General features: G+C 41.2%; 1 protein-coding gene across 4 annotated transcripts in view; it reads left to right on the top strand.

The window, feature by feature from the left end:
• Positions 1-3,405: 3,405 nt before the first annotated feature.
• The window catches only part of CEP126 (centrosomal protein 126), a 104,656-nt gene continuing 85,267 nt past the window's right edge, over positions 3,406-22,794 (top strand). For all 4 annotated transcript variants that reach the window (XM_055305411.1, XM_055305413.1, XM_055305414.1 and 1 more), the window contains exons 1-2: positions 3,406-3,767; positions 11,019-11,138. In XM_055305411.1, coding sequence (XP_055161386.1) covers positions 3,634-3,767; positions 11,019-11,138 — 254 coding nt within the window. In that variant the 5' untranslated portion in view covers positions 3,406-3,633. The remainder of the gene's footprint in view (positions 3,768-11,018; positions 11,139-22,794) is intronic.

Raw genomic sequence — 22,794 nt, forward strand, 5'->3', positions numbered from 1 at the left:
AAAACACCTTTGATAAAATATCCCTCAGTAATTGGAAACCAGTTTGCATAAAAATAGTAAAGAAGGAGATATGAATGATGAAACAAAGAATGTTATATTGAAACTGTTTTTACAAAACACTAAGCAGAAATGTAGTCAACGTGGACGTCAGGGCAGCTAATTCGGATGTAAAGTAAGCTTCCTCCGAATTTAGCTATCGGTGATGGTTGTATTAATCACATAAATGCCAAATTCCTAGCACTCTGTATGTTTTACATATGTATTACTAAAACTTCAAACATTCTGACTGTAAGGGAACCATCACTATTGAAAAATACCACCACTGAGAGCTGACTGAGCAGTCTGTAATAGTCTCCAAATACTCCCAAACACGATTCCTTCTCTTCATTATATAAACATGCCTAAATAGTCACCATGCTACAATTAAATAAAATGAAAGGATCCAAGACTTTCCTGAGTCTTTCTTCCCATTCAAGAGCTAGGGGGCAGGGACCACACCACAGTGTTTCTGGGGCCCGTGATGCTGACTGGGGCACTCCAATACTAATGAAATAATGTCTTTAAACAATTATGTACCCTCTGACTGTACCCTCATACCCACTGTCTAAACCCAGGCACTCTTCTCTCTGCCTCTCAGAGCCTCTTTGGGGGCAACAGGAGATGGTGGGGGTGCTGGCTCTGCAATCCAACCACCTGGTTTGAATCTTGGTTCCCCAACACCTTTGCTCTGGGTCCTCTGGCAAAGTTATATAATCTTACCATAGCTTAACTACTTCCTTTGTGGAGGAGGATTATGCTGAGGATTCAGTGATTTTACATACATAAGCACTTAGCACAGCGCCTAGGATAAATTAGGCACTCCAGTGTAAGGGGTTAGTATTTTCTATGATTTGGCTTGATCTATAATGCAGCTCTAACATTGCTGACAATATCGGTGACCTTAATCATCTGTATTAGGAGCAGATGAGCACTTATCTTTAATCTTAAATTTCTAGTTGAAGTCTTATGAAATTGTAATGATTATGACAGAATTTCAGTCATTTTAAATCAGCCAGATGTTAAAATTCTTTGTTCACAGCTTTCCCAGAGACAAATCCAGGAAATTCTTACTGGAGCAAGAAAATACTTTTGCAGAAGATGGAAAAAAAAAAAAAAAAAAAGCCTCCACCAAGATGAAAGTGAAAGCTCAGGAAATTGTCCACACCACAGGCTGCTTTGCATAACTCACAAAGTTATTATACTATTCAGATTAAATAAATTATGTGAACATGCTTTGTAACCATAAAGGGGCTATTATTAGCTTCTTACATAAACATTGTTAGCAATTTATGATGTGTGTTCATGAAGTTGGGTGTCTCCTAGGCTTGCCTATCCAGCTCATGTCTGAAACCCAAATCTTACTCTTTGTGCCTTCAGCCTGTCCCTCCCCATTTTAGGAAACAGCAACGCCCTTCATCTGCTTGGTCCAGCCCCAAATCACAGAGTTATATTTGGCTCTTTTTTTTCCCTCACTTGGAACACAACCATTTCACCCACTTGCCACAACCATTCATCAACACCTTTCACTGGTTCAAGGTTTAAAATTCTGAACACTTCTAGGGCGTTTCCAGGGTGCCTGACTCAATCACTTGAATGACTGGCTTCAGCTCATGTTGTGTTCTCAGGGTCCTGATATCAAGTCCTGAAATGGGGCTCCTTGCTCAGTAAGGAGTCTGCTTTCCCCTCTCCCTCTGCTACTCCCCTCATTTGTGCTCTCTTTCTGTCTCTTACTCTCTCAAATTAAAAAAAAAAAAAATCTTCTGAATAGCCCCAGGGAAACAGATCTGTGATGACAGCAATGGGAATAGAATCAAAGTCAACGCCATGGCTAGGCCAGTTTAAAACTTGCCGAGATAGCTAATGGTCTATGGATACACCTTTGGCCTTTCCCTGCTAAAAGTTATATATTCTATTGTCTTGGCTTTGTCCTGAAGGAAGCTCATGTGTTTTGTGTGTTAAATCAAAACTGGATTTGTTGTAGCATTTTAAAATCTCAGTCACCAGATTACATTTCAATTTGAGTAACTGCATCCAACTTTGCAAAAACCGTTTTAAGTAGTTTCAACTGGAAAAGTTTATTTGAAGTCTAGAAATGAACATACTTGATTCACAAAGGCAGAGCCATTTCAATGGTGGGTGGATGATTTTTATTTGGTTTGTACATTTTGCTTCCAATCTGAGAGTTCTTCCATTAAAAAACAAATAACAAACAAACCCTGGCTAACACAGTCGGAATTTATATGTTCTTTCATACTGAGTTCCAACAAACAGTTTCAGCCTCTTTTCTTGTTTTTTTTTCTTTTTCTTAAATAATAAATTTATTTTTTATTGGTGTTCAATTTGCCAACATACAGAATAACACCCAGTGCTCATCCCGTCAAGTGCCCACCTTAGTGCCCGCCACCCAGTCACCCCCACCCCCCGCCCACCTCCCCTTCCACCACCGCTAGTTCGTTTCCCAGAGTTAGGAGTCTCTCATGTTCCGTCTCCCTTTCTGATATTTCCCACTTATTTTTCCTCCTTTCCCCTTTATTCCCTTTCACTATTATTTATATTCCCCAAATGAATGAGGCCATATAACGTTTGCCCTTCTCCGATTGACTTATTTCACTCAGCATAATACCCTCCAGTTCCATCCACGTCGAAGCAAATGGTGGGTATTTGTCGTTTCTAATGGCTGAGGAATATTCCATTGTATACATAAACCACATCTTCTTTATCCATTCATCTTTCGATGGACACCGAGGCTCCTTCCACAGTTTGGCTATTGTGGACATTGCTGCTAGAAACATCGGGGTGCAGGTGTCCCGGCGTTTCATTGCATTTCAGCCTCTTTTCTATATTTTCAGTTGCAAGACCATTGCACTAGCGGCCCAGAGATCCACTCCGCCCAGCACACCTCCCGGGAGGTCTCCACCTTAGATCTGGACTTCGTCCAGAAAGGGACGCGAGACGGTGTGCGTGCAGACCCGGCAGCCACAGGGCAGGGAGGACCCCGCAGAGCATCCCGCGCGGGGAAGATGCAGGGGACCCAGACCCGCCCCAGGAAGCTAGATGGACTTCCAGCTCCAGACCCACGAGCTCCAGGGCTCCATCGACCATCCAGACGACCCCCGCGGCCATCCCCCCACTCCATCCCACCGGTCCTCCCACCGCTCCGCACCCCCACCACTACAGCGTCCGCGTAAAGAAGACTCAGCCCCGCGCTGACACAGGACAAGCCCGCGCCTGCGCAGACTCCGTCGCGGGAGCCCGGGTCCCGCCCACGCTACCCATTGGCTGTCCGGCGCGTAGCCCCGCCTCGCCCGGCGCCCTGGTTTCTGTCGCCAAGGACGCGGCGTCCGTTGGTTGCCAAGATGGCGGCGGTGTCTGCGGGACCGCGGCTGCCCTCTCCGCCACTGCAGGGCAAGGTCGACGCCGCAGCCGTCACAGCCAGCGTCGCTGCCGCTCGGGAACCAGGGCTGCCGCGGCCAAGCCTTCCGCGCCCGTGACACGAAGCCCGAGAGACGGAGTGGACGGAGGCCCGAGGACGAGGCCGGGGCTGCCATGACCGAGGCGCCAGCGGCGGGCCGAGAGGCGGCGCCGAGCTGAAAGATGCTGGCTTGGAGGCCGGGCGCCCGGAGCTCGGCCGTGGAACGGGGACGGGGCCCCGAGACGTCGGACGCCGGCGACGGAGCGCTCCTCATCCCCCGCTTGGGCCGCGGGCGCCGCCGGCCTGCCGCCGACCTGTATCCTTCCGGGGATGCTGGCGGGGTAGGCGGTGTGGGCGACGGGCCCCGGGCCCCTGGCCCCTGGGCGCCGGCGGACGGCGGGCTGGCCGGGCGGTGGGCTCCCCCCCTGTGCCCAAACCACCCCCGCGGTCCGGGTGGGTGTCCGTGAGCGCCCGACTCTCCCCCGGGGCACCCCTCCCCGCCTTTCGCCCCCACCCCCCGACACCGTTCGGGTCCTTGTGCGCCCGTTTCCCCCGTCGGTGCTCCCCCCGCCCTCCCCCGGGGTCCTCCCCTGGGCTCCCCACTCTTTTCCCTGCTTCCCCCGCCCCGGGCCTCGCTGTTCCAGATGCTCTGGAACGTGGAACTACCGACCTCGTGCGGTGCGGGGGCTGCTCTGTTGCTCAGACAGCGTGGCCATGTTCTGTGCACTGCCTGGTTAATCGTGCTGCCCAGAGGGAAGAATCCCACAAGTGACACCTCTTTGCGACCTTGGAGAATCGGGTTAGCAGGTTAAGCTAGCACACCCCCGGTTCACTCTCTGGTCCGGTGGTCAGGGGGACAGCCTTCCTCAGAATTCAGGACGGAGTTCTGTTTTCGGAATGGAAGGCGCTCCTACCCTTTCCGAGGACGATGGGGCGGTGACAGGTGGCATCGGTGCTGGCGGACGACGGGACTGGTGGTGACGGGCTTGGACTCCGAGCTCACGGCCCCTCAGAGTGCTGCCGCACATCCCCACCCGCGCGCTTGGACACCTGTCCTGAGATGCTGCGGTGGATCAGCAAGTAGGCAAAGGCTGTGACGTGCGTGCGCGCCCTGCTCGGGGTTCTGGGGTGCAGACCTGGCGACAGGGAGGAAGGCAGCTGTGCTCCGAGCCTCCTGCAGCTAGCCTGGTCTAGCTTTGCCCGTGCTGGTCCCCAAAACTCATGCTCTCAGAGATGTGTTCTGAAATAAACAGCACGGGTGTGTATGGATTTGATTTTGTTCCCTTGACGTTGTATTTTCATGCACACTGAAGTCCTATAGGACTATAGCACTGATTTTGACCCTGATTTTGTCTGAATCAGAAAATAATGAAGCAAGGTCAATGGCTCATGGACAGAGTGTATCTTTCTATCCTTTTCATTCATGAAATAGTCCTAGACTTAATTTTGTAAATTGATGTAGTTGGAACACTGAGTAAACATCAGAGAAATTATTTGTAAATAGAATTAATAGTACCTCAAAGGAGCAAAACCAAACATACTTTTTCCTTTTGTAAAGATTTTATTTATTCATGAAAGACACAGAGAGGCAGAGACATAGGCAGAGGGAAAAGTAGGCTCACTGCGGGGGAGCCCCATATGGGACTGGATCCCGGGATCACAACCTGAGCCAAAGGCAGATGCTCAACTGCTGAGCCACCCAGGCATCCCTAAATTTTTCTTTTTTAAAAAAAGGTGAAATGTCTCTCATGTTCCCTTCACACTGTGCCTCCTTTTTTCTCATAAATATCTCTTTTCCCCTTTGATTTTATTTTTTTTATAAATTAATTTTTATTGGTGTTCAATTTACCAACATACAGAATAACACCCAGTGCTCATCCCGTCAAGTGTCCCCCTCAGTGCCCGTCACCAATTCACCCCCACCCCCCGCCCTCCTCCCCCTCCACCACCCCTAGTTCATTTCCCAGAGTTAGAAGTCTTTATGTTCTGTCTCCCTTTGATATTTCTCACACATTTCTTCTCCCTTCCCTTATATTCCCTTTCACTATTATTCATATTCCCCAAATGAATGAGAACATACACTCTTTGTCCTTCTCCGATTGACTTACTTCACTCAGCATAATATCCTCCAGTTCCATCCACATCGAAGCAAATGGTGGGTATTTGTCGTTTCTAATGGCTGAGTAATATTCCATTGTATACATAGACCACAGCTTCTTTATCCATTCATCTTTCGATGGACACCGAGGCTCCTTCCACAGTTTGGCTATTGTGGACATGGCTGCTAGAGACATCGGGGTGCAGGTGTCCCGGCGTTTCATTGCATCTGAATCTTTGGGTAAATCCCTAACAGTGCAATTGCTGGGTCGTAGGGCAGGTCTATTTTTAATTCTTTGAGGAACCTCCACACAGTTTTCCAGAGTGGCTGCACCAGTTCACATTCCCACCCAATGTGTAAGAGGGTTCCCTTTTCTCCGCATCCTCTCCAACATTTGTTGTTTCCTGCCTTGTTAATTTTCCCCATTCTCACTGGTGTGAGGTGGTATCTCATTGTGGTTTTGATCTATATTTCCCTGATGGCAAGTGATGCAGAGCATGTTCTCATGTGCATGTTGGCCATGTCTATGTCTTCCTCTGTGAGATTTCTCTTCATGTCTTTTGCCCATTTCATGATTGGATTGTTTGTTTCTTTGCTGTTGAGTTTAATAAGTTCTTTATAGATTTTGGAAACTAGCCCTTTATCTGATATGTTATTTGCAAATATCTTCTCCCATTCTGTAGGTTGTCTTTGAGTTTTGTTGACTGTATCCTTTGCTGTGTAAAAGCTTCTTATCTTGATGAAGTCCCAATAGTTCATTTTTGCTTTTGTTTCTTTTGCTTTCATGGATGTATCTTGCAAGAAGTTACTGTGGCCAAGTTCAAAAAGGGTGTTGCCTGAGTTCTCCTCTAGGATTTTGATGGAATCTTGTCTCACATTTAGATCTTTCATCCATTTTGAGTTTATCTTTGTGTATGGTGCAAGAGAGTGGTCCAGTTTCATTCTTCTGCATGTGGATGTCCAATTTTCCCAGCACCATTTATTGAAGAGACTGTCTTTCTTCCAGTGGATCGTCTTTCCTCCTTTATCGAATATTAGTTGACCATAAAGTTCAGGGTCCACTTTTGGGTTCTCTATTCTGTTCCATTGATCTATGTGTCTGTTTTTGTGCCAGTACCACACTGTCTTGATGACCACAGCTTTGTAGTATAACCTGAAATCTGGCATTGTGATGCCCCCAGATACGGTTTTCTTTTTTTAAAATTCCCCTGGCTGTTGGGGTCTTTTCTGATTCCACACAAATCTTAAAATAATTTGTTCTAAGTCTCTGAAGAAAGTCCATGGTATTTTGATAGGGATTGCATTATATGTGTAAATTGCCCTGGGTAACATTGACATTTTCACAATATTAATTCTGCCAATCCATGAGCATGGAATATTTTTCCATCTCTTTGTGTCTTCCTCAATTTCTTTCAGAAGTGTTCTATAGTTTTTAGGGTATATTTTGAGAACCATTTGAATGGTAAATGGTTCTCCAACCTTTTATTTTCAGGTTGTAGGTGTGCTTTTGTCTAAAATGAGTCTCTTGTAGACAGCAAATAGATGGGTCCTGCTTTTTTATCCAGGCTGAAACCATGCGCCTTTTGATGGGGTCATTAAGCCCGTTCACGTTCAGAGTTACTATTGACAGATATGAGTTTAGTGTCATCATGATATCTATTTAGTCCTTGTTTTTGTGGATTGTTCCACTGAACTTCTTAAAGGGGAATTTTAAGAGTCCCCCTTAAAATTTCTTGCAGAGCTGGTTTGGAGGTCACATATTCTTTCTGTTCCTGCCTGTCTTGGAAGCTCTTTATCTCTCCTTCCATTTTGAATGAGAGCCTTGCTGGATAAAGTATTCTTGGTTGCATGTTCTTCTCATTTAGGACCCTGAATATATCCTGCCAGCCCTTTCTGGCCTGCCACGTCTCTGTGGAGAGGTCTGCTGTTACCCTAATATTCCTCCCCATGAAAGTCAGGGACTTCTTGTCTCTTGCTGCTTTAAGGATCTTCTCTTTATCTTTGGAATTTGCAAGCTTCACTATTAGATGTCGAGGTGTTGAATGGTTTTTATTGATTTTAGGGGGGGATCTCTCTATTTCCTGGATCTGAATGCCTGTTTCCCTTCCCAGATTGGGAAAGTTTTCAGCTAGGATTTGTTCAAATACATATTCTGGCCCTCTGTCCCTTTCGGCGCCCTCGGGAACCCCAATTAAACGTAGGTTTTTCTTCCTTAGGCTGTCATTTATTTCCCTTAATCTGTCTTCATGTTCCCTTAATTGTCTGTCTCTTTTTTCCTCAGTTTCCCTCTTTGCCATTAACTTGTCTTCTATGTCACTCACTCGTTCTTCCACCTCGTTAACCCTCCTCGTTAGGACTTCTAGTTTGGATTGTATCTCATTCAATTGATTTTTAATTTCTGCCTGATTGGATCTAAATTCTGCAGTCATGAAGTCTCGTGAGTCCTTAATGCTTTTTTCTAGAGCCACCAGTAGCTGTATAATAGTGCTTCTGAATTGGCTTTCTGACATTGAAGTGTAATCCAGATTTTGTAACTCTGTGGGAGAGAGGACTGTTTCTGATTCTTTCTTTTGAGGTGAGGTTTTCCTTCTAGTCATTTTGCTCAGTGCAGAGTGGCCAAAAACAAGTTGTATTGGAACACGGGGGAGTATCTTCTGAATCTGTAGACTTTAAGTCCCTTGACTTCCCCTGGAACTGGTCCGTCCAGCTGGTCTTCTGGGGGAGGGGCCTGCTGTGCTGATTTTCAGGTGTTAGCACTTGGGGGAGCTGCTCTGCCCCTGCCTGCTGCAGGGCTCAGTGGGGGTTGTTTACCCCGTGAGGTCCCAGGAGGAACAGCCGCAGTTGCTATGGCAACTCTGGAAGCCTGGATTCAGCCTCTGCAGGAACTGCGGGGCTCTCCGTCTGCAGGGCCTGGAGGCTCCGGGGCGGGGCCGCTGATGTGCTCAGCTCGGGGCAGGAGCGTCCTTGCTGTCCTGGGCCCTCCCGGCCTCTGCCTGTCCCGGGGGGAGGCCAGATCCTGGGCTGTGTCCCGGCGCCCTGTGCTCCGGGGTCTGCGCTGTTGGATTCGCGCTCCCGCCCCGCAGCCCCCTCCGCGGAGCCGCCGCCCGAGCCCCTCCGAGCTGCTCCGGACCCACCGTCGTGCGCGCTGCAGCCCTTAGGGAGCTCGGCGCACTCTCCCGGGGCGCAGGTGTCTGTTAGTGTCCCAGGGAGCCCGAGGGCATCCCCGCCCTCCTGGGTCCTGCTCCAACTCCCTGCGGGCCCCTTTCCGCCCGGGAAGGTTGGTGCAGCTCCTGCTTCTCCGGGACGGGGCTCTCCTGTCCTGGGGACACTCGCCCCGGCCTCAGCCCGGCTCCTCGCGGAGCTCCTCCTCCCCCTTGGATGCCTTTTGTTTATTTCTTTTTCCCAGTCTTCCTACCTTGATAGAAGCGCGAACTCTTCTCACTGTAGCATTCCAGCTGGTCTCTCTTTAAATCTCAGGCCGAATTCGTAGATTTTCAGGATGATTTGAAGGTTATATAGGTAATTTTTTGGGGACAGGTGGTTTGGGGACCCTACTCTTCCGCCATCTTGCCCCCTCCCCTCTCCCCTTTGATTTTATTTTAGCACTTATCTTGCCCTCTCTTCCCTGCCTGGTTTATATCCTATTCTCAATTACCTGCACATGTTCTCTCACCAGCATCCTTGGTCCTTTGCACCCCTATTCCTCTGCTTCATCCAATAGCTACTAGAGTTATACTTCTCTTGTCCTTCACTTAAGTAAGAAAAATGCTGTCAGAGAAAACCACAAGACAATACAGACTGGCACCACACAGATTGAACAGTTTCCAGCTTCGCCTGAACAAGAACAGGGATCTCTGTTCCTCTTCATGTCTGTGTGAGGTCTTTATCAATTCCCCCTGCTCTCAGTAGACTGTCTTACTACTTCATGAGACAGTAGACACCACGAAGGCTCTCAGCCCCTCTTCACAAGCAACGCCCCCTGCCCCCAACACCATCCTTTTTTCCAGGTTCATTGATAGGATATCACTTTTATGGTAGAACATGCATCTATTCACCTGTGCCTTACTAACATAGCTTGTTTTCTCCTGTGTGCCTCTGGATTATAAATTATCCCATCTTAAAATCTACTTTCAACTTGTAATGGCATTCTTTTTCTCCAGCCTATAAACATACTCAGGTCTTGGCTCTCCTTAAAATAAACTAGACTAACAGTCAAACCCTATCAAAGGATGATTGTTAGTCAATGATCAATATGAGAACCCTCAACTTGATTCTAGTATCTCCTGTGTCCATATTCAGACCTCTAAAAAGAGTCTAAATTTACCATCTCTACCTTGAGTCACACTTGGTACTACATTCCAAAATTAAGCTAATAAAATATAAATGTGAAATTGTAAAAGAATAACGACATAAAATAGAATTTCATATTTTTCATGTATTTGAAGGTATAGCAAATTTACCTTTTGGAAGGAATGAAATTTTAAAGGAAAAGTATTTCAAAGATGACTCATTAAAACTTTAAGGAGAAATTGTTTATATCTTTTGTCCTGTATATGTACTGAGAATTTTCTCCAAGGAAATTGTTCAGCTAGATTTTATTAAGCAGCATGCCAGTCATTGGCATTACAGAAAGGTGGAGAAGACATGCACGCATAAGATGTACTCATGAAGGTGTCAGGTCATCCAATGAGGGTTTTCTCTAGAAAACAGGGGAAACTGCTTGAAGTGGGCCTGAACCACAGGGGAAGTTACCAACCATGTGCTTAGAGATGATGCTCTGATATGTCATGGCTTGTTCTGTTATCAGTATGTAAGTATCTTCGTGCATCTGGGCATAGGATTTGTGCAGGGCAGGGTTGAGAATTGAAGTTGAAAAAACAGACCAATTTATAGTGCTTTATATACTAGGTCAGGAGATTTAGAATTTACCATGGATGTGACAAGGAACTTTAAGAGAAAAAGGAAAGAGAAATGCAATCAGATTTGCATTTAGCAGATTTGTAGAGGTTCATAGTGTTGAAAAAATATGCAGTTTCCTTATCTGAGCTCATGATGCTGAAAGTACAATTTTTATCCCAGGGAAAGTGAGATATGTGTTCAGTTCTAATACCAAGTCAGAATTTTTTTTAAAGATTTTATTTATTCATGAGACAACAGAGCAAGAGAGGCAGAGACACAGGCAGAGGGAGAAGCAGGTTCCATGCACGGAGCCCGATGTGGACTCGATCCCGGGACTCCGGGATCACGCGCTGAGCCAAAGGCAGATGCTCAATCGCTGAGTCACCAGGCATCCCAAGTCAGAATTATTTATGCAGAACATTTGCTGGTCACATACTAACACTAATGTGTACACATATTGTTTCCTAAAAATGACTGTATTCTTAGTATGAGGCTGTAATTATATTTATCAGCACTGACACTCATCCACTGGAGCTATAAACCATGTCCTTAACTTTGTGCTATCATTAGAGATACGAAAATACATCTGGAGAAAAATTTAGAAGAAGAGCGTCAAATTTTACTGCAGCAACAAAAAATATGTCGAAATCGAGCACGTAAATATTTTGTGGAATCAAACCGGAGAAAAAAGTAAGTAATCGTATTTTCTTCAGAAGTGTAGAAATTCAAAGTCATTATAAATTAATTATAGTTTCTCTACTTTCGCATTTTATGAACCTAAGTCATGGCATTTGCTTTATCTGTAAAACACTGGTCAACATTTGTATGCCTTCATAAATTTTCTTATTGTTTTTCTGCCTAAAGCACAAAGGTGGTCGTGTACTCATTCCTAAGCGGGACCTTAGCAGTCCTTTCTTATCATAGGACTTCTTATCGTAGTGTCATAGGATGGCTGCAAAATGTGCTCCATTCTTTGTTGTCTATATCCTTTCACACTAAATCAAAAGATTACAAATTAGTACTTAGTCTCTAATGGAATGTAATTTCATTTTAATTTACTGTTCACTTCTATATAATTTTTCTATATATCTATCATTCATCCAATCAAAAATGGGGGGAAATTTAAATAATGGTAGAAATATGATGCAAAGAATATTATAAATGACTTCCATTTAAAAAAAACAGATATCTAAACTGGAAGCCTAATAAAGTAAAAATATAAACTATCCAGTTACTGCATGTCATTTTTCAAGGTTTCTTTGAATGATTAGATTTTGTTTTTTAGACGGATTGTTAATGTGTTGGCTACCTCCTCTGTATTTTGTCAATAGCAGCAAATCCCTAGAGTGTATGAACTACATCATTGGATATGTGTTGCAAATCCCATTTGGAAAATACAAAATTGTTTACCTGTAACTTTTTTCTGACATCATATTTCTGCTTAGATTAACTCTTTCATTGTCTGGTGTAATGAAGTTACTTAATGAAACTTGTTTCTTGTTTTGTATTGGTGTCTTACTGTTTTTCTCCTACCTGGGGGCCTATAAAAGCACACAGCAGGTGTTCAATAAAGATGCATAATCATATGTTGAAACAGTCATGGGTTCTGGAGTCAGAGACCTAGGTTTAAATCCCCATTCCATGAGTTAGAACAACTTATTTAATCTCTCTGCTTCTCAGTTTCTCAGTTATGACTGGCATTAATAAAATCTATTTCAAGGGATAGCTATGTAGAGCAAAAATATATTAAGAATGGTTGAAAAAAAAAAGAATGGTTGAAAATATGTGAAAAATATTTATCACACTGTCTGGCCAATAGTGCTTCTTCCTTATTTAATTTATTTTGTTGTTTAATAATTAAAATATGTCAATTGTGTGTTTTCTAATAATTGAGTTCCTTGGTAAAGTAGCACAAAGTGTCTTCCTTTCTTCTCTCATCAAACACTTTTCTTATCAAGAAAAACAGAATTCTGATGTAGAAAGAAGAGAAATTCAGGCTTAAGATTCCAAGAATCAGAACATTTTCCATTATAATTTATGTTTTATTTTTCTGTTACCCTAGGGTGCTGTGTAAAAACATATAAAAATTTTTAAAATTTTAATCATTTTAATTTTTAGAAAGGAGTCCAAATTATTGTGTACTTAGGAATTTCAAAATATGTTTATCAAGGCCTTTTTGGCCTTGCCGTTATCTATCCATTTATGTTTTACATCATCTAAGTTTATGCTGTCTGCTCACATTATGGTCATGTGGTTTTTCTTTAAAAACTACTTTTTTTTTTTTTTACAAGCAAAGACATTCTCCTTCTACTCTTAGTGAGTACATTTTGACATTAAAATGTGCTGTGTTCCCTGTAGTTTTCAGAGGAGAATATTCACAGCATCAAGTTCTCTATATTTATTGCCATTAATTGTTTAAAGTCACACACATTTTAATTTTCTTATTATTTACTACTGCTTGCCTTTTGTATTTGCTAGTATTTTTCTCATGTTTTTATTACATTCTCTCATTCAGTGTCTATATAATGGAGTCCCCATTGTTTTACTCCAAGATGTCTACCTTCCTCCCTACCTTCAGTAGATCCTGCCAGAGTATGTATGATTATCTTTAGGCCTAATGCATAATTGCCATTCTAGGACTCCCCTTTTTTTGCTCTTGCCTCTATTGCATCCCTTTTGTTTTGTTTTATAATATTAGTTCTCTGGAGCACAACCTCACATAGTTTCTAATATGCTGCTGTGTAGACCACATGATCTTAAGATACACACACATAAAGGAATTACTATTTCCTACATTTTTTAAATTTTCAATTGTGGCACTATCTTTGATCAATAACTGAACAGACATTTATTTACTGAACAAGCATAACTGGTTGAGTACGAACGATTAAACATTGTATCAGGAGAAAAAAAATTTTGTTTATTATTAACTTTAGAAATGGCAGTCTGATTTAATGTGACTTCATAAGGAAAAGAAATTGAAGAAGTGTATGAAAGGAACCTCAGATTTTTTTTTAGTTTGTCTTAATTTTGTTTCTTCAATTTGTATTTTTAGATTTCAGATGAGTGCAACCATGTGGCATTTGTTTTTGTCCTTCTGATTCATTTCCTTAGCATAATACTCTCAAGTTTCATCCATGCTCTTACCAATGGCAAGATTTCATTATATTTTATGGCTGAGTAGTATTCCAATGTATGAATATATCTTCTTTATTCATTCCTTTATCAATAGGCACTCAATATCTTTTTTTATAATTTATTTTTTTTTTTATTTTTTTTTAATTTTTAATTTTTATTTATTTATGATAGGCACACAGTGAGAGAGAGAGAGGCAGAGACACAGGCAGAGGGAGAAGCAGGCTCCATGCACTGGGAGCCCGATGTGGGATTCGATCCCGGGTCTCCAGGATCGCGCCCTGGGCCAAAGGCAGGCGCCAAACCGCTGCGCCACCCAGGGATCCCTATAATTTATTTTTTATTGGTGTTCGATTTACCAACATACAGAATAACACCCAATGCTCATCCCGTCAAATGCCCCCCTCAGAGGCACTCAATATCTTGACTAATTGTAAATAATGCTGCAATGAACATAAGAGTGTATATATCTTTTAAATTACTCTTTTTGGGACGCCTGGGTGGCTCAGCGGTTGAACGTCTGCCTTTGGCTCAGGACGTGATCCTGGAGTCCCAGGATTGAGTCCCACGTTGGGCTCCCTGCATGGAGCCTGCTTCTCCCTCTGCCTCTGTCTCTGCCTCTGTCTCTCTCTGCCTCTCCTGAATGAATGAATGAATGAATGAATGAATGAATGAATGAATGAATAAATAAATAAATAAGTAAATAAATAACTCTTTTTATGTTATTTAGATAAATACCCAGAAATGGAATAGCTGGATCCTATGGTAGTTCTATTCTTCATTTATTAAACAATCTCCATATGGATTTCCATAGTGTTTGTACCAATTTACAGTCTCATAAGTGGGTAAGGGTTCCTGTTTCTCCATATCCTCTCCAATGCTTGTGACTTCTTGTCTTTTTGATAATAGCCATTCTGTGAGGTGATTTCTTATAGGGGTTTTGATTTGAATTTCTCTAATAATTAATGGCATTGATTAACATACGCCTGTTGGCCATCTGTATGTCTTCTTTGGGAAAATGTCTCTTCAATGGGCAGACCCTCTACCCATTTATTTTTTAAAGATTTTATTTATTTATTCATGAGAGACACACAGAGAGAGGTAGAGACATAGACAGAAAGAGAAGCAGGCTCCCTGTGGGGAGACCGATGCAGGACTCGATCCAAGGACCCCAGGATCACCACCTGAGCCAAAGGCAGACACTCAACCACTGAGCCACCCAGGCGTCCCCGCCTCTGCCCATTTTTAACAAGGTTGTTTATTGCTCTTGAGTTGCATGAATTCTTTATCTATTTTAGATGTTAACCCCTTAGTGGGTATATGGTTTGAGATTCAGATATATGGTGTACAATTCAGCAGGTTGCCTTTTCATTTTGTTGATAGTTTCCTTTGCTGTGCAGAACTATTTTGGTTTGATAAGAGTCCCGTTTGTTTACTTTTGCTTTTTTTTTTTTTTTTTTTTTGTCCCTTTGGTTTTGGTGTCAAATCATAAAAACAATAGCTGTGGTAACATCAAGGAGCTTCCCGCCTATGTTTTCTTCTAGGAGTTTTATGGCTTCAGGTCTTACCTTCAAGTCTTTAATCCATATTAAGTTAGTTTCTGTGTGTAGTAGAAGACTGATCTAGTTTCATTCTTTTGCATGAGTTCAGTTTCCTCAGCACCATTAATTGAAGAGACTGTCCTTTCTTCAATGTTCTTGGCTTTTTTTGTCGTAGATTAATTGTAAACAATGTGTGTTTATTTCTGGGTTTTCAATCCAGTTCCATTAACCTGTATGTCTGTTTTTATACCAGTAACATACTGTTTTGATTACTATAGGTTTGTAGTATTTTTTGATATCAGGGAGTGTGATAGTTCAGCTCTGTTCTTTTTCAAGACTATTTTTGACTACTTGAGATCTTTTGTGGTTCCATACAAATTTTAGAATTATTCTGTTTCTATAAAATATGCCATTGGTATTTTGATATGGATTACATTGAATCTGTATTATTATGTATTATGTAGTATTACATGGTATTCTTGTAATATCAATTCTTCTAATCTGTGAACAAAGAATATCTTTGCATTTATTTGCATCTTCTTTGGTTTCTTTCACCAGTGTCTTACAGTTTTCAGTGGGCTTTCATCCCCTTGGGTTACACTTCTTACCAGGTATCTTATTCTTTTTCATGCAATTGTAAATGAGATTGTTTTCTTATCTTTCTGATGCATCATTATTAGTGTATAGAAATGCAATGGATTTCTGTGTATTGATTTTGTATCCTGCAACTTTATTGAATTTATTTATTCTAACAGTTTTTTGATGGATTCTTTAGGATCCGTCATTTAGGATCCATCCATTTCTATGTATAATATCACATCACCTGCTCATGGTGACAGTTTTGTTTATCTTTCTGATTTGAATGCCTCTTTTTTTCTTTGCCTAATTGTCATGACTGGGACTTCTAGTACTCTGTTGCATAATAGTACCAAGAGTGAGCATCTGTAGCTTGTTCCTGTTCTTAGAGGATCACCATTGACTTTGGCTGCGGGATTGTCATATATGTCTTTCATTATGTTTAGGTGCATTCCCTCCATACCCACTTTGCTGAGAGTTTTTATCATAAATGTTGAATTTTGTCAAATGCTTTTTCTGCATCTATTGAGATGAACATACACTTTCATTTTGTTAATGTAGTGAACTCGTTTGATTGATTTGCAGATGTTGAACCATTCTTGCATTCTTGGAATATATCCCATTTGATTCTAGTGCGTGATCCTTTTAATGTATTGTTGGATTTGGTTTCCTAACATTTGTTGATGATTTTTGCATCTATGTTCATCTAGGATATTGGCCTGTAGTTTCCCTTTTTTGATGTCCTTGTCTGGTTTTGGTATCAGGGCAGTGCTTGTCTTGTAGAATTGTTTGAACTTTCCTTCCTCTTCAATATTTTTGGAAGAGTTTGAGAAGTATAGGTAATAAATCTTCTTTGAATATTTGGTGGAATATACCAGTAAAGCCGTCTGGTCCTGGACTTCTGTTTTTTGGGGAGATTTATTTTATTACTGATTCATTCTCCTTACTAATAGCTGGTCTGTTCTAATTTTCTGTTTCTTTATGATTCAGTCTTAGAAGATTGCATGTTCCTAGGAATTTATCCATTTCTTCTAGATTTTCCAATTTGTTGAAGTATAATTGCTCCTAGTAATCTGTGAGATCCTTTATATATCTGAAATGTCAGTTCTTTTATTTCTAATTGTATTTGAATTGAGTCTCTCTCTTCTGTTCTTGGTAATCTAGCTAAGAGTTTGCTGATTTTGTTTATCTTTTAAAAAAGAACCAGCTCTTAGTTTCATTGATCTTTTCTGTTGTCCTTTTAGACTCTATGCATTTCTTTCTGCTCTGATTTTTATTATTTTCCTCCTACTACTAGTTTGGGACTTTGTTCTTCTTTTTCTAGTTCCTTGAGGTATAAAGTTAGATTGTTTGACACTTTTCTTGTTTTTTGAGTTAGACCTGTATTGCTATGAACTTCCATCTTAGAATCACTTTTGGTGTATATAGATTTTGGTATGTCATATTTCTGTTTTCATTTGTTTCTCAGTATTTTTTTTTAATTTCTTGTTTGATTTCTTCTGTTACCCAGTATTGCTCAGTAACATGTTGTTTAATATCCACTATTTGTAGCTTTCCCATTTTTCTTCTTGTAATTTACTTCTGATTTTACATAATATGGTTTGAAAAGATGCTTGATAATGATTTTAATCTTCTTGAATTTATTGAGACTGATTTTGTGGTCCAATGTGTGATCTATCCTAGAGAATGTTTTATGTGCACTTAAGAGGAATATGTATTCTTCTGTTTTTGGTGGAATATTCTATATATATATTTTATTAAGTCCATCTCATGTATTTTTGAGGCTGATGTTTCCTTATTGATTTTTTGGTCTGAAAGATCTATCCACTAATGAAACTTGGGTTTTAAAGTTTCCTACTATAAGTGTATTGTTCTCAATTTCTGTCTTTGGGTCTGTTAATGTTTGCTTTATATATTTTTGTACTTCTATATTGGGTACATATGTATTTATGAATGTTATACTTTCTTGCTGGATTGACCTCTTTTATCATTATGCAGTGCCCTCTTTGCCTCAAGTGACAGTCTTTGTTTTCAAGTCTATTTTGTCTGATAAGAGTATAGCTGCTCCAGGTTTCTTTTCATTTTCATTTTCATTTGTGTGGAATATCTTTTTTCCATCCTTTACCTTCTGAATGTTTTTATTTCTGAAGTTAGTCTCTCCTAGGCAGCATATAGATAGGTCTTGATTTTTCATCTATTCAGTTACTCTGTCTTTTCATTGGTGAATTTAGGCCATTTACATTTAAAATAATTATTGATAAATGTACACCTATTGCCCTTTTGTTAACTGTCTTGTGGCTGTTTCTACTGTTCCTCTTTGTTCCTTTCTTCTCTCATTTCATGTGGCTTGATTTTCTGTAGTGTTGTGTTTGGATTCTTTTCTCATTTTCTGTTTTGTATTTACTATAAGTTTTTTCCTTGTGATTACTATGAGATTCATGTAATATATCCTATGTAAATAGCAGCCTGTTTTAAATTGATAGCAATTTAAACACATTCCAAAGCTTTACCTTTTTGTAACCCTCTATGTCTTATATTTTTGATGACTCATTTTACATCTTTTTATCTTATGTTTCCCTTAACTAATTATTTTACTTTTAATTAATTTTACTGCTTTTGTCTTTTAACCTTCATGCTGGCTTTGTAAGTGATTTATCTTTGTTATATATTTACCTTTCCCAGTGAGGTTTTTACTTTTCTGTGTTTTCTTATTAATTAGTGCCATTTCTTTTCAGCTTAAAGAAGTCTCTCCAACATTTGTAATGGGGCTGATTTAGTGGTGATGAACTCCTTTTACTTTAAATCTGTCCTTTGAGTCTGAGTGATAACTTTGCTGTGTAGAGAATTATCTATTGAAAGTTTTTTTTCTTCTTCCAACACCTTCAGTTTCTGTCCTGCCATTCTCTTCTGACTTATAACATTTCTGCTGGAAAATCTGCTGAGAGTTTATGGAGTTTCCCTTGTATACAACAAATTGTTTTTCCCTTGCTGCTTTTAGGATTCTCTTTATCCTTAACTTTTACCATTTTAGTTATAATATGTCTGGTATGGATTTCTTTGTGTTCATCTTATATGGAACTCTCTGGGCTTCGTGGACCTGGGTGTCTGATTCCTTCCCAGGTAAAGGAATTTTTCAGCTATGATATCTCAGATAATTTTTCTGGCTCTTTCTGTATGTCATGTTCTTCTGGGTTCTCTATAACACAAATGTCATTCTGCGTGCTCTTGTCCCAAAGGTCCTTTAAGGTGTCTTCACTGATTTTGTTTTTGTTTTTAAGGATTTTATTTATTTATTGGAGAGAGAAAGGGAGAGCACAGAGGGAAGGGGAGAGGCAGACTCCATGCTGATCAGAGAGCCTGACAGTAGGTCTCAATCCCAGGACCCCAAGGTCACAACTGAGCCTCCCAGGCACCCCTGTCTGCACTGTTCTTAATCCACTTTTACTTTTGTCACTCAGTCTATGTGTGTCCCAGCTCTGTCTTCCTGCTCACTGATTTGTTCTCCCTCACTCAGGCTGCTGTTGAGCCCTCTGGTGTGGTTTTCAGTTCAGTGCAGTTACAACTTCTCTTTGCCACTTTATGTTTCTCTTTGTTGAAGTTCTCACTGTTCATGGGTTCTTCTTCCAAATTTGGTGAACGTCTTCATAACCATGACTTTGAATTCTTTATCAGGTAGATTGCTTATCACCCTTTCATTGAGTTTTTTCTGAGGTACTATCTCATTCTTTCTTGTGGAATATCCTTGTGTTGCTTCTCATTTTTCCTAATGCTTTGTGTCTGTTTCTATATACTTAGTAAGGCAGCAGCCTCTTCCAGGCTGGAAGGGGTGACCTTGTGGAAGAGACATCCTGTGAGGCCAAGAACTACAGTCTCTTCTGGTCACCAGAGCAAAGACTCAAGGACTGTTCCCTGTTTGGACTGTGCACTCCACTGTGCTGAGGCCATAGCTGCATGCCAGTGGGCAGGCCCGGGGCTCAGTCTGGCTGCAGGAAGCAGCTCTGATGGCCACCATGTGTCAGCTGGCAGGGATGGCTCCCAACCCAGCTGGGAAGCACACTCTTGACCATGCACACATGGACCCACTGCACCAGCAGCAGATTAGCAGGGGATTTCCAAAGGCTGCTCCCCAGGGCTAGAATTAGGAAGGTCACTGAGACTGCAGAAACGGTTCTGTCACTGTCTCAGTCCCAGGGGTGAGTACCTACTATTTCCCATCCTCGGGCAGGTACTTGAAGGTGTACAAACAGGTCACCCTCACCTGCTGTCTGTGCACAGTGCAGACTGGTGTTGGGAGTCTGAAAAACCCCATTAAGAGAATCCTGAACATAATTGCTGTTGATTTTTAAAGCCCAGCTTTGGGGGCTTATCTCTCCTGGGTAGGATCTAAGGTTTGGAGCACCTGATGTAAAGCTGGAACCTCACTCCTCAGGAAAACATCCCAAATCTTTGTATCCCTTCTGATGATGACTGACAGCAACTAGGTGCAGTTTTCCTCTGGTGGATTCCTGTTTCTGCTCTTTCCCATAGTGATGCTGTCCCTTTATCCATTGCTGTGGAGACCCTATTCATTCCACTTCCAACTCCCTCCCAGGGATGATTCCTCATGTAGTTGTATATTTGTGTCCACGGAGGATGGAGTGCAGGATCTGCTAAGCTACTGTCTTGAACCCAACTCCATTTTCATGGAGTTTAAAAATACTAATGTAAGCACATAGACTTAAAAGTTGAGATGATCAGATAAAATTCCTGTGTAACCAAAGAGATGGAAAAATATTCCATGCTCATGGATTGGAAGAATTAATATTGTGAAAATGTCAATGTTACCCAGGGCAATTTACACGTTTAATGCAATCCCTATCAAAATACCATGGACTTTCTTCAGAGAGTTGGAACAAATTATTTTAAGATTTGTGTGGAATCAAAAAAGACCCCAAATAGCCAGGGGAATTTTAAAAAAGAAAACCATAGCTGGGGGCATCACAATGCCAGATTTCAGGTTGTACTACAAAGCTGTGGTCATCAAGACAGTGTGGTAGTGGCACAAAAACAGACACAGAGATCAATGGAACAGAATAGAGAATCCAGAAGTGGACCCTCAACTTTATGGTCAACTAATAATCGACAAAGGAGGAAAGACTATCCACGGAAAAAAGACAGTCTCTTCAGTAAATGGTGCTGGGAAAATTGGACATCCACATGCAGAAGAATGAAACTAGACCACTCTCTTGCACCATACACAGAGATAAACTCAAAATGGATGAAAGATCTAAATGTGAGACAAGATTCCATCAAAATCCTACACAGGCAACACGCTTTGTGAACTCGGCCACAGTAACTTCTTGCAAGATACATCCACCAAAGCAAAAGAAACAAAAGCAAAAATGAACTATTGGGACAGCAAAGGATACAGTCAACAAAACTAAAAGACAACCTACAGAATGGGAGAAGATATTTGCAAATGACGTATCAGATAAAGGGCTAGTTTCCAAAATCTATGAAGAACTTATTAAACTCAACACCAAAGAAACAAACAATCCAATCATGAAATGGAGAAAAGACATGAACAGAAATCTCACAGAGGAAGACATAGACATGGCCAACAAGCACATGAGAAAATGTTCTGCATCACTTGCCATCAGGGAAATACAAATCAAAACCACAATGAGATACCACCTCACACCAGTGAGAATGGGGAAAATTAACAAGGCAGGAAACCACAAATGTTGGAGAGGATGTGGAGAAAGGGGAACCCTCTTGCACTGTTGGTGGGAATGTGAACTGGTGCAGCCACTCTGGAAAACTGTGGAGGTTCCTCAAAGAGTTAAAAATAGACCTGCCCTATGACCCAGCAATTGCACTGCTGGGGATTTACCCCAAAGATGCAGATGCAATGAAACGCCGGGACACCTGCACCCCACTGTTTCTAGCAGTAATGTCCACAATAGCCAAACTGTGGAAGGAGCCTCAGTGTCCATCGAAAGATGAATGGATAAAGAAGATGTGGTTTATGTATACAATGGAATATTACTCAGCCATTAGAAACGACAAATACCCACCATTTGCTTCGATGTGGATGGAACTGGAGGGTATTACACTGAGTGAAATGAGTCAATCAGAGGAGGACGAACATTATATGGTCTCATTCATTTGGGGAATATAAAAAATAGTGAAAGGGAATAAAGGGGAAAGGGGAAAAAATAGTGGGACATATCAGAAAGGGAGACAGAACATGAAAGACTCCTAACTCTGGGAAACGAACTAGGGGTGGTGGAAGGGGAGGTGGGTGGGGGGTGGGGCTGACTGGGTGGTGTGCACTGAAAGGGCACTTGACGGGATGAGCACTGGGTGTTATTCTGTATGTTGACAAATTGAACACCAATAAAAAATTCCTATGTAACTAACCAGCAGAATAAGAGGAAAAAGGACACAATGGGGAAAATTGCCCAAATAGAAGAAAGACTACTGGATAATAAATGACAGGTGAACACTTTGGAAGAGTCACTAAAATCTACAATAAAAAAGATTCCTTAAATATCCTAAAGGTAGAAGGAAATTATCTGAAGAAACATGAATTATATCTAGTGAACAAGAATATGGAGTATCTGCATTATCTATTTGTGAAAATAATTCAGTTTGAAGTTTCCTGTGAAACAGGAAATGGGTACCCTTAGAAAATATAAGATAGGAATTACAAATATAATATAAGAAAATATAAGAAAATATAAGAAGGAATTACACTTGAAGCCGTAAGTCATATTTATCAAACCTCCTCCATATGTGGATATATATATTGTAAGCTAAAAATATATACATAGGTTCAAATAAGGTTAGATGTCAGTATATGTAAATATCTGTGAGTGTATTATGCATGGTATATTAATAGAAAATTAAAGGAATTTAGGATGTTTACAAGTAATTTTTCTTCATTTAAAAGTGTTTTAGAGGGCAGTCATTTATTCAAACTTGCTAGAAGTCTTAAAAATTTCATATACTAAAGAATAGAGAGTAAAATGCATGCTTCCTGCCCTGAAGTTTCCAATAGTGAAGTGGTGAAGGATGGCAGTGCTAGACACTGAACACTGTGATGATCGCCC

This window comes from Nyctereutes procyonoides, unplaced genomic scaffold (assembly GCF_905146905.1).
Source record: "Nyctereutes procyonoides isolate TBG_1078 unplaced genomic scaffold, NYPRO_anot_genome, whole genome shotgun sequence".
Taxonomy (NCBI): domain Eukaryota; kingdom Metazoa; phylum Chordata; class Mammalia; order Carnivora; family Canidae; genus Nyctereutes; species Nyctereutes procyonoides.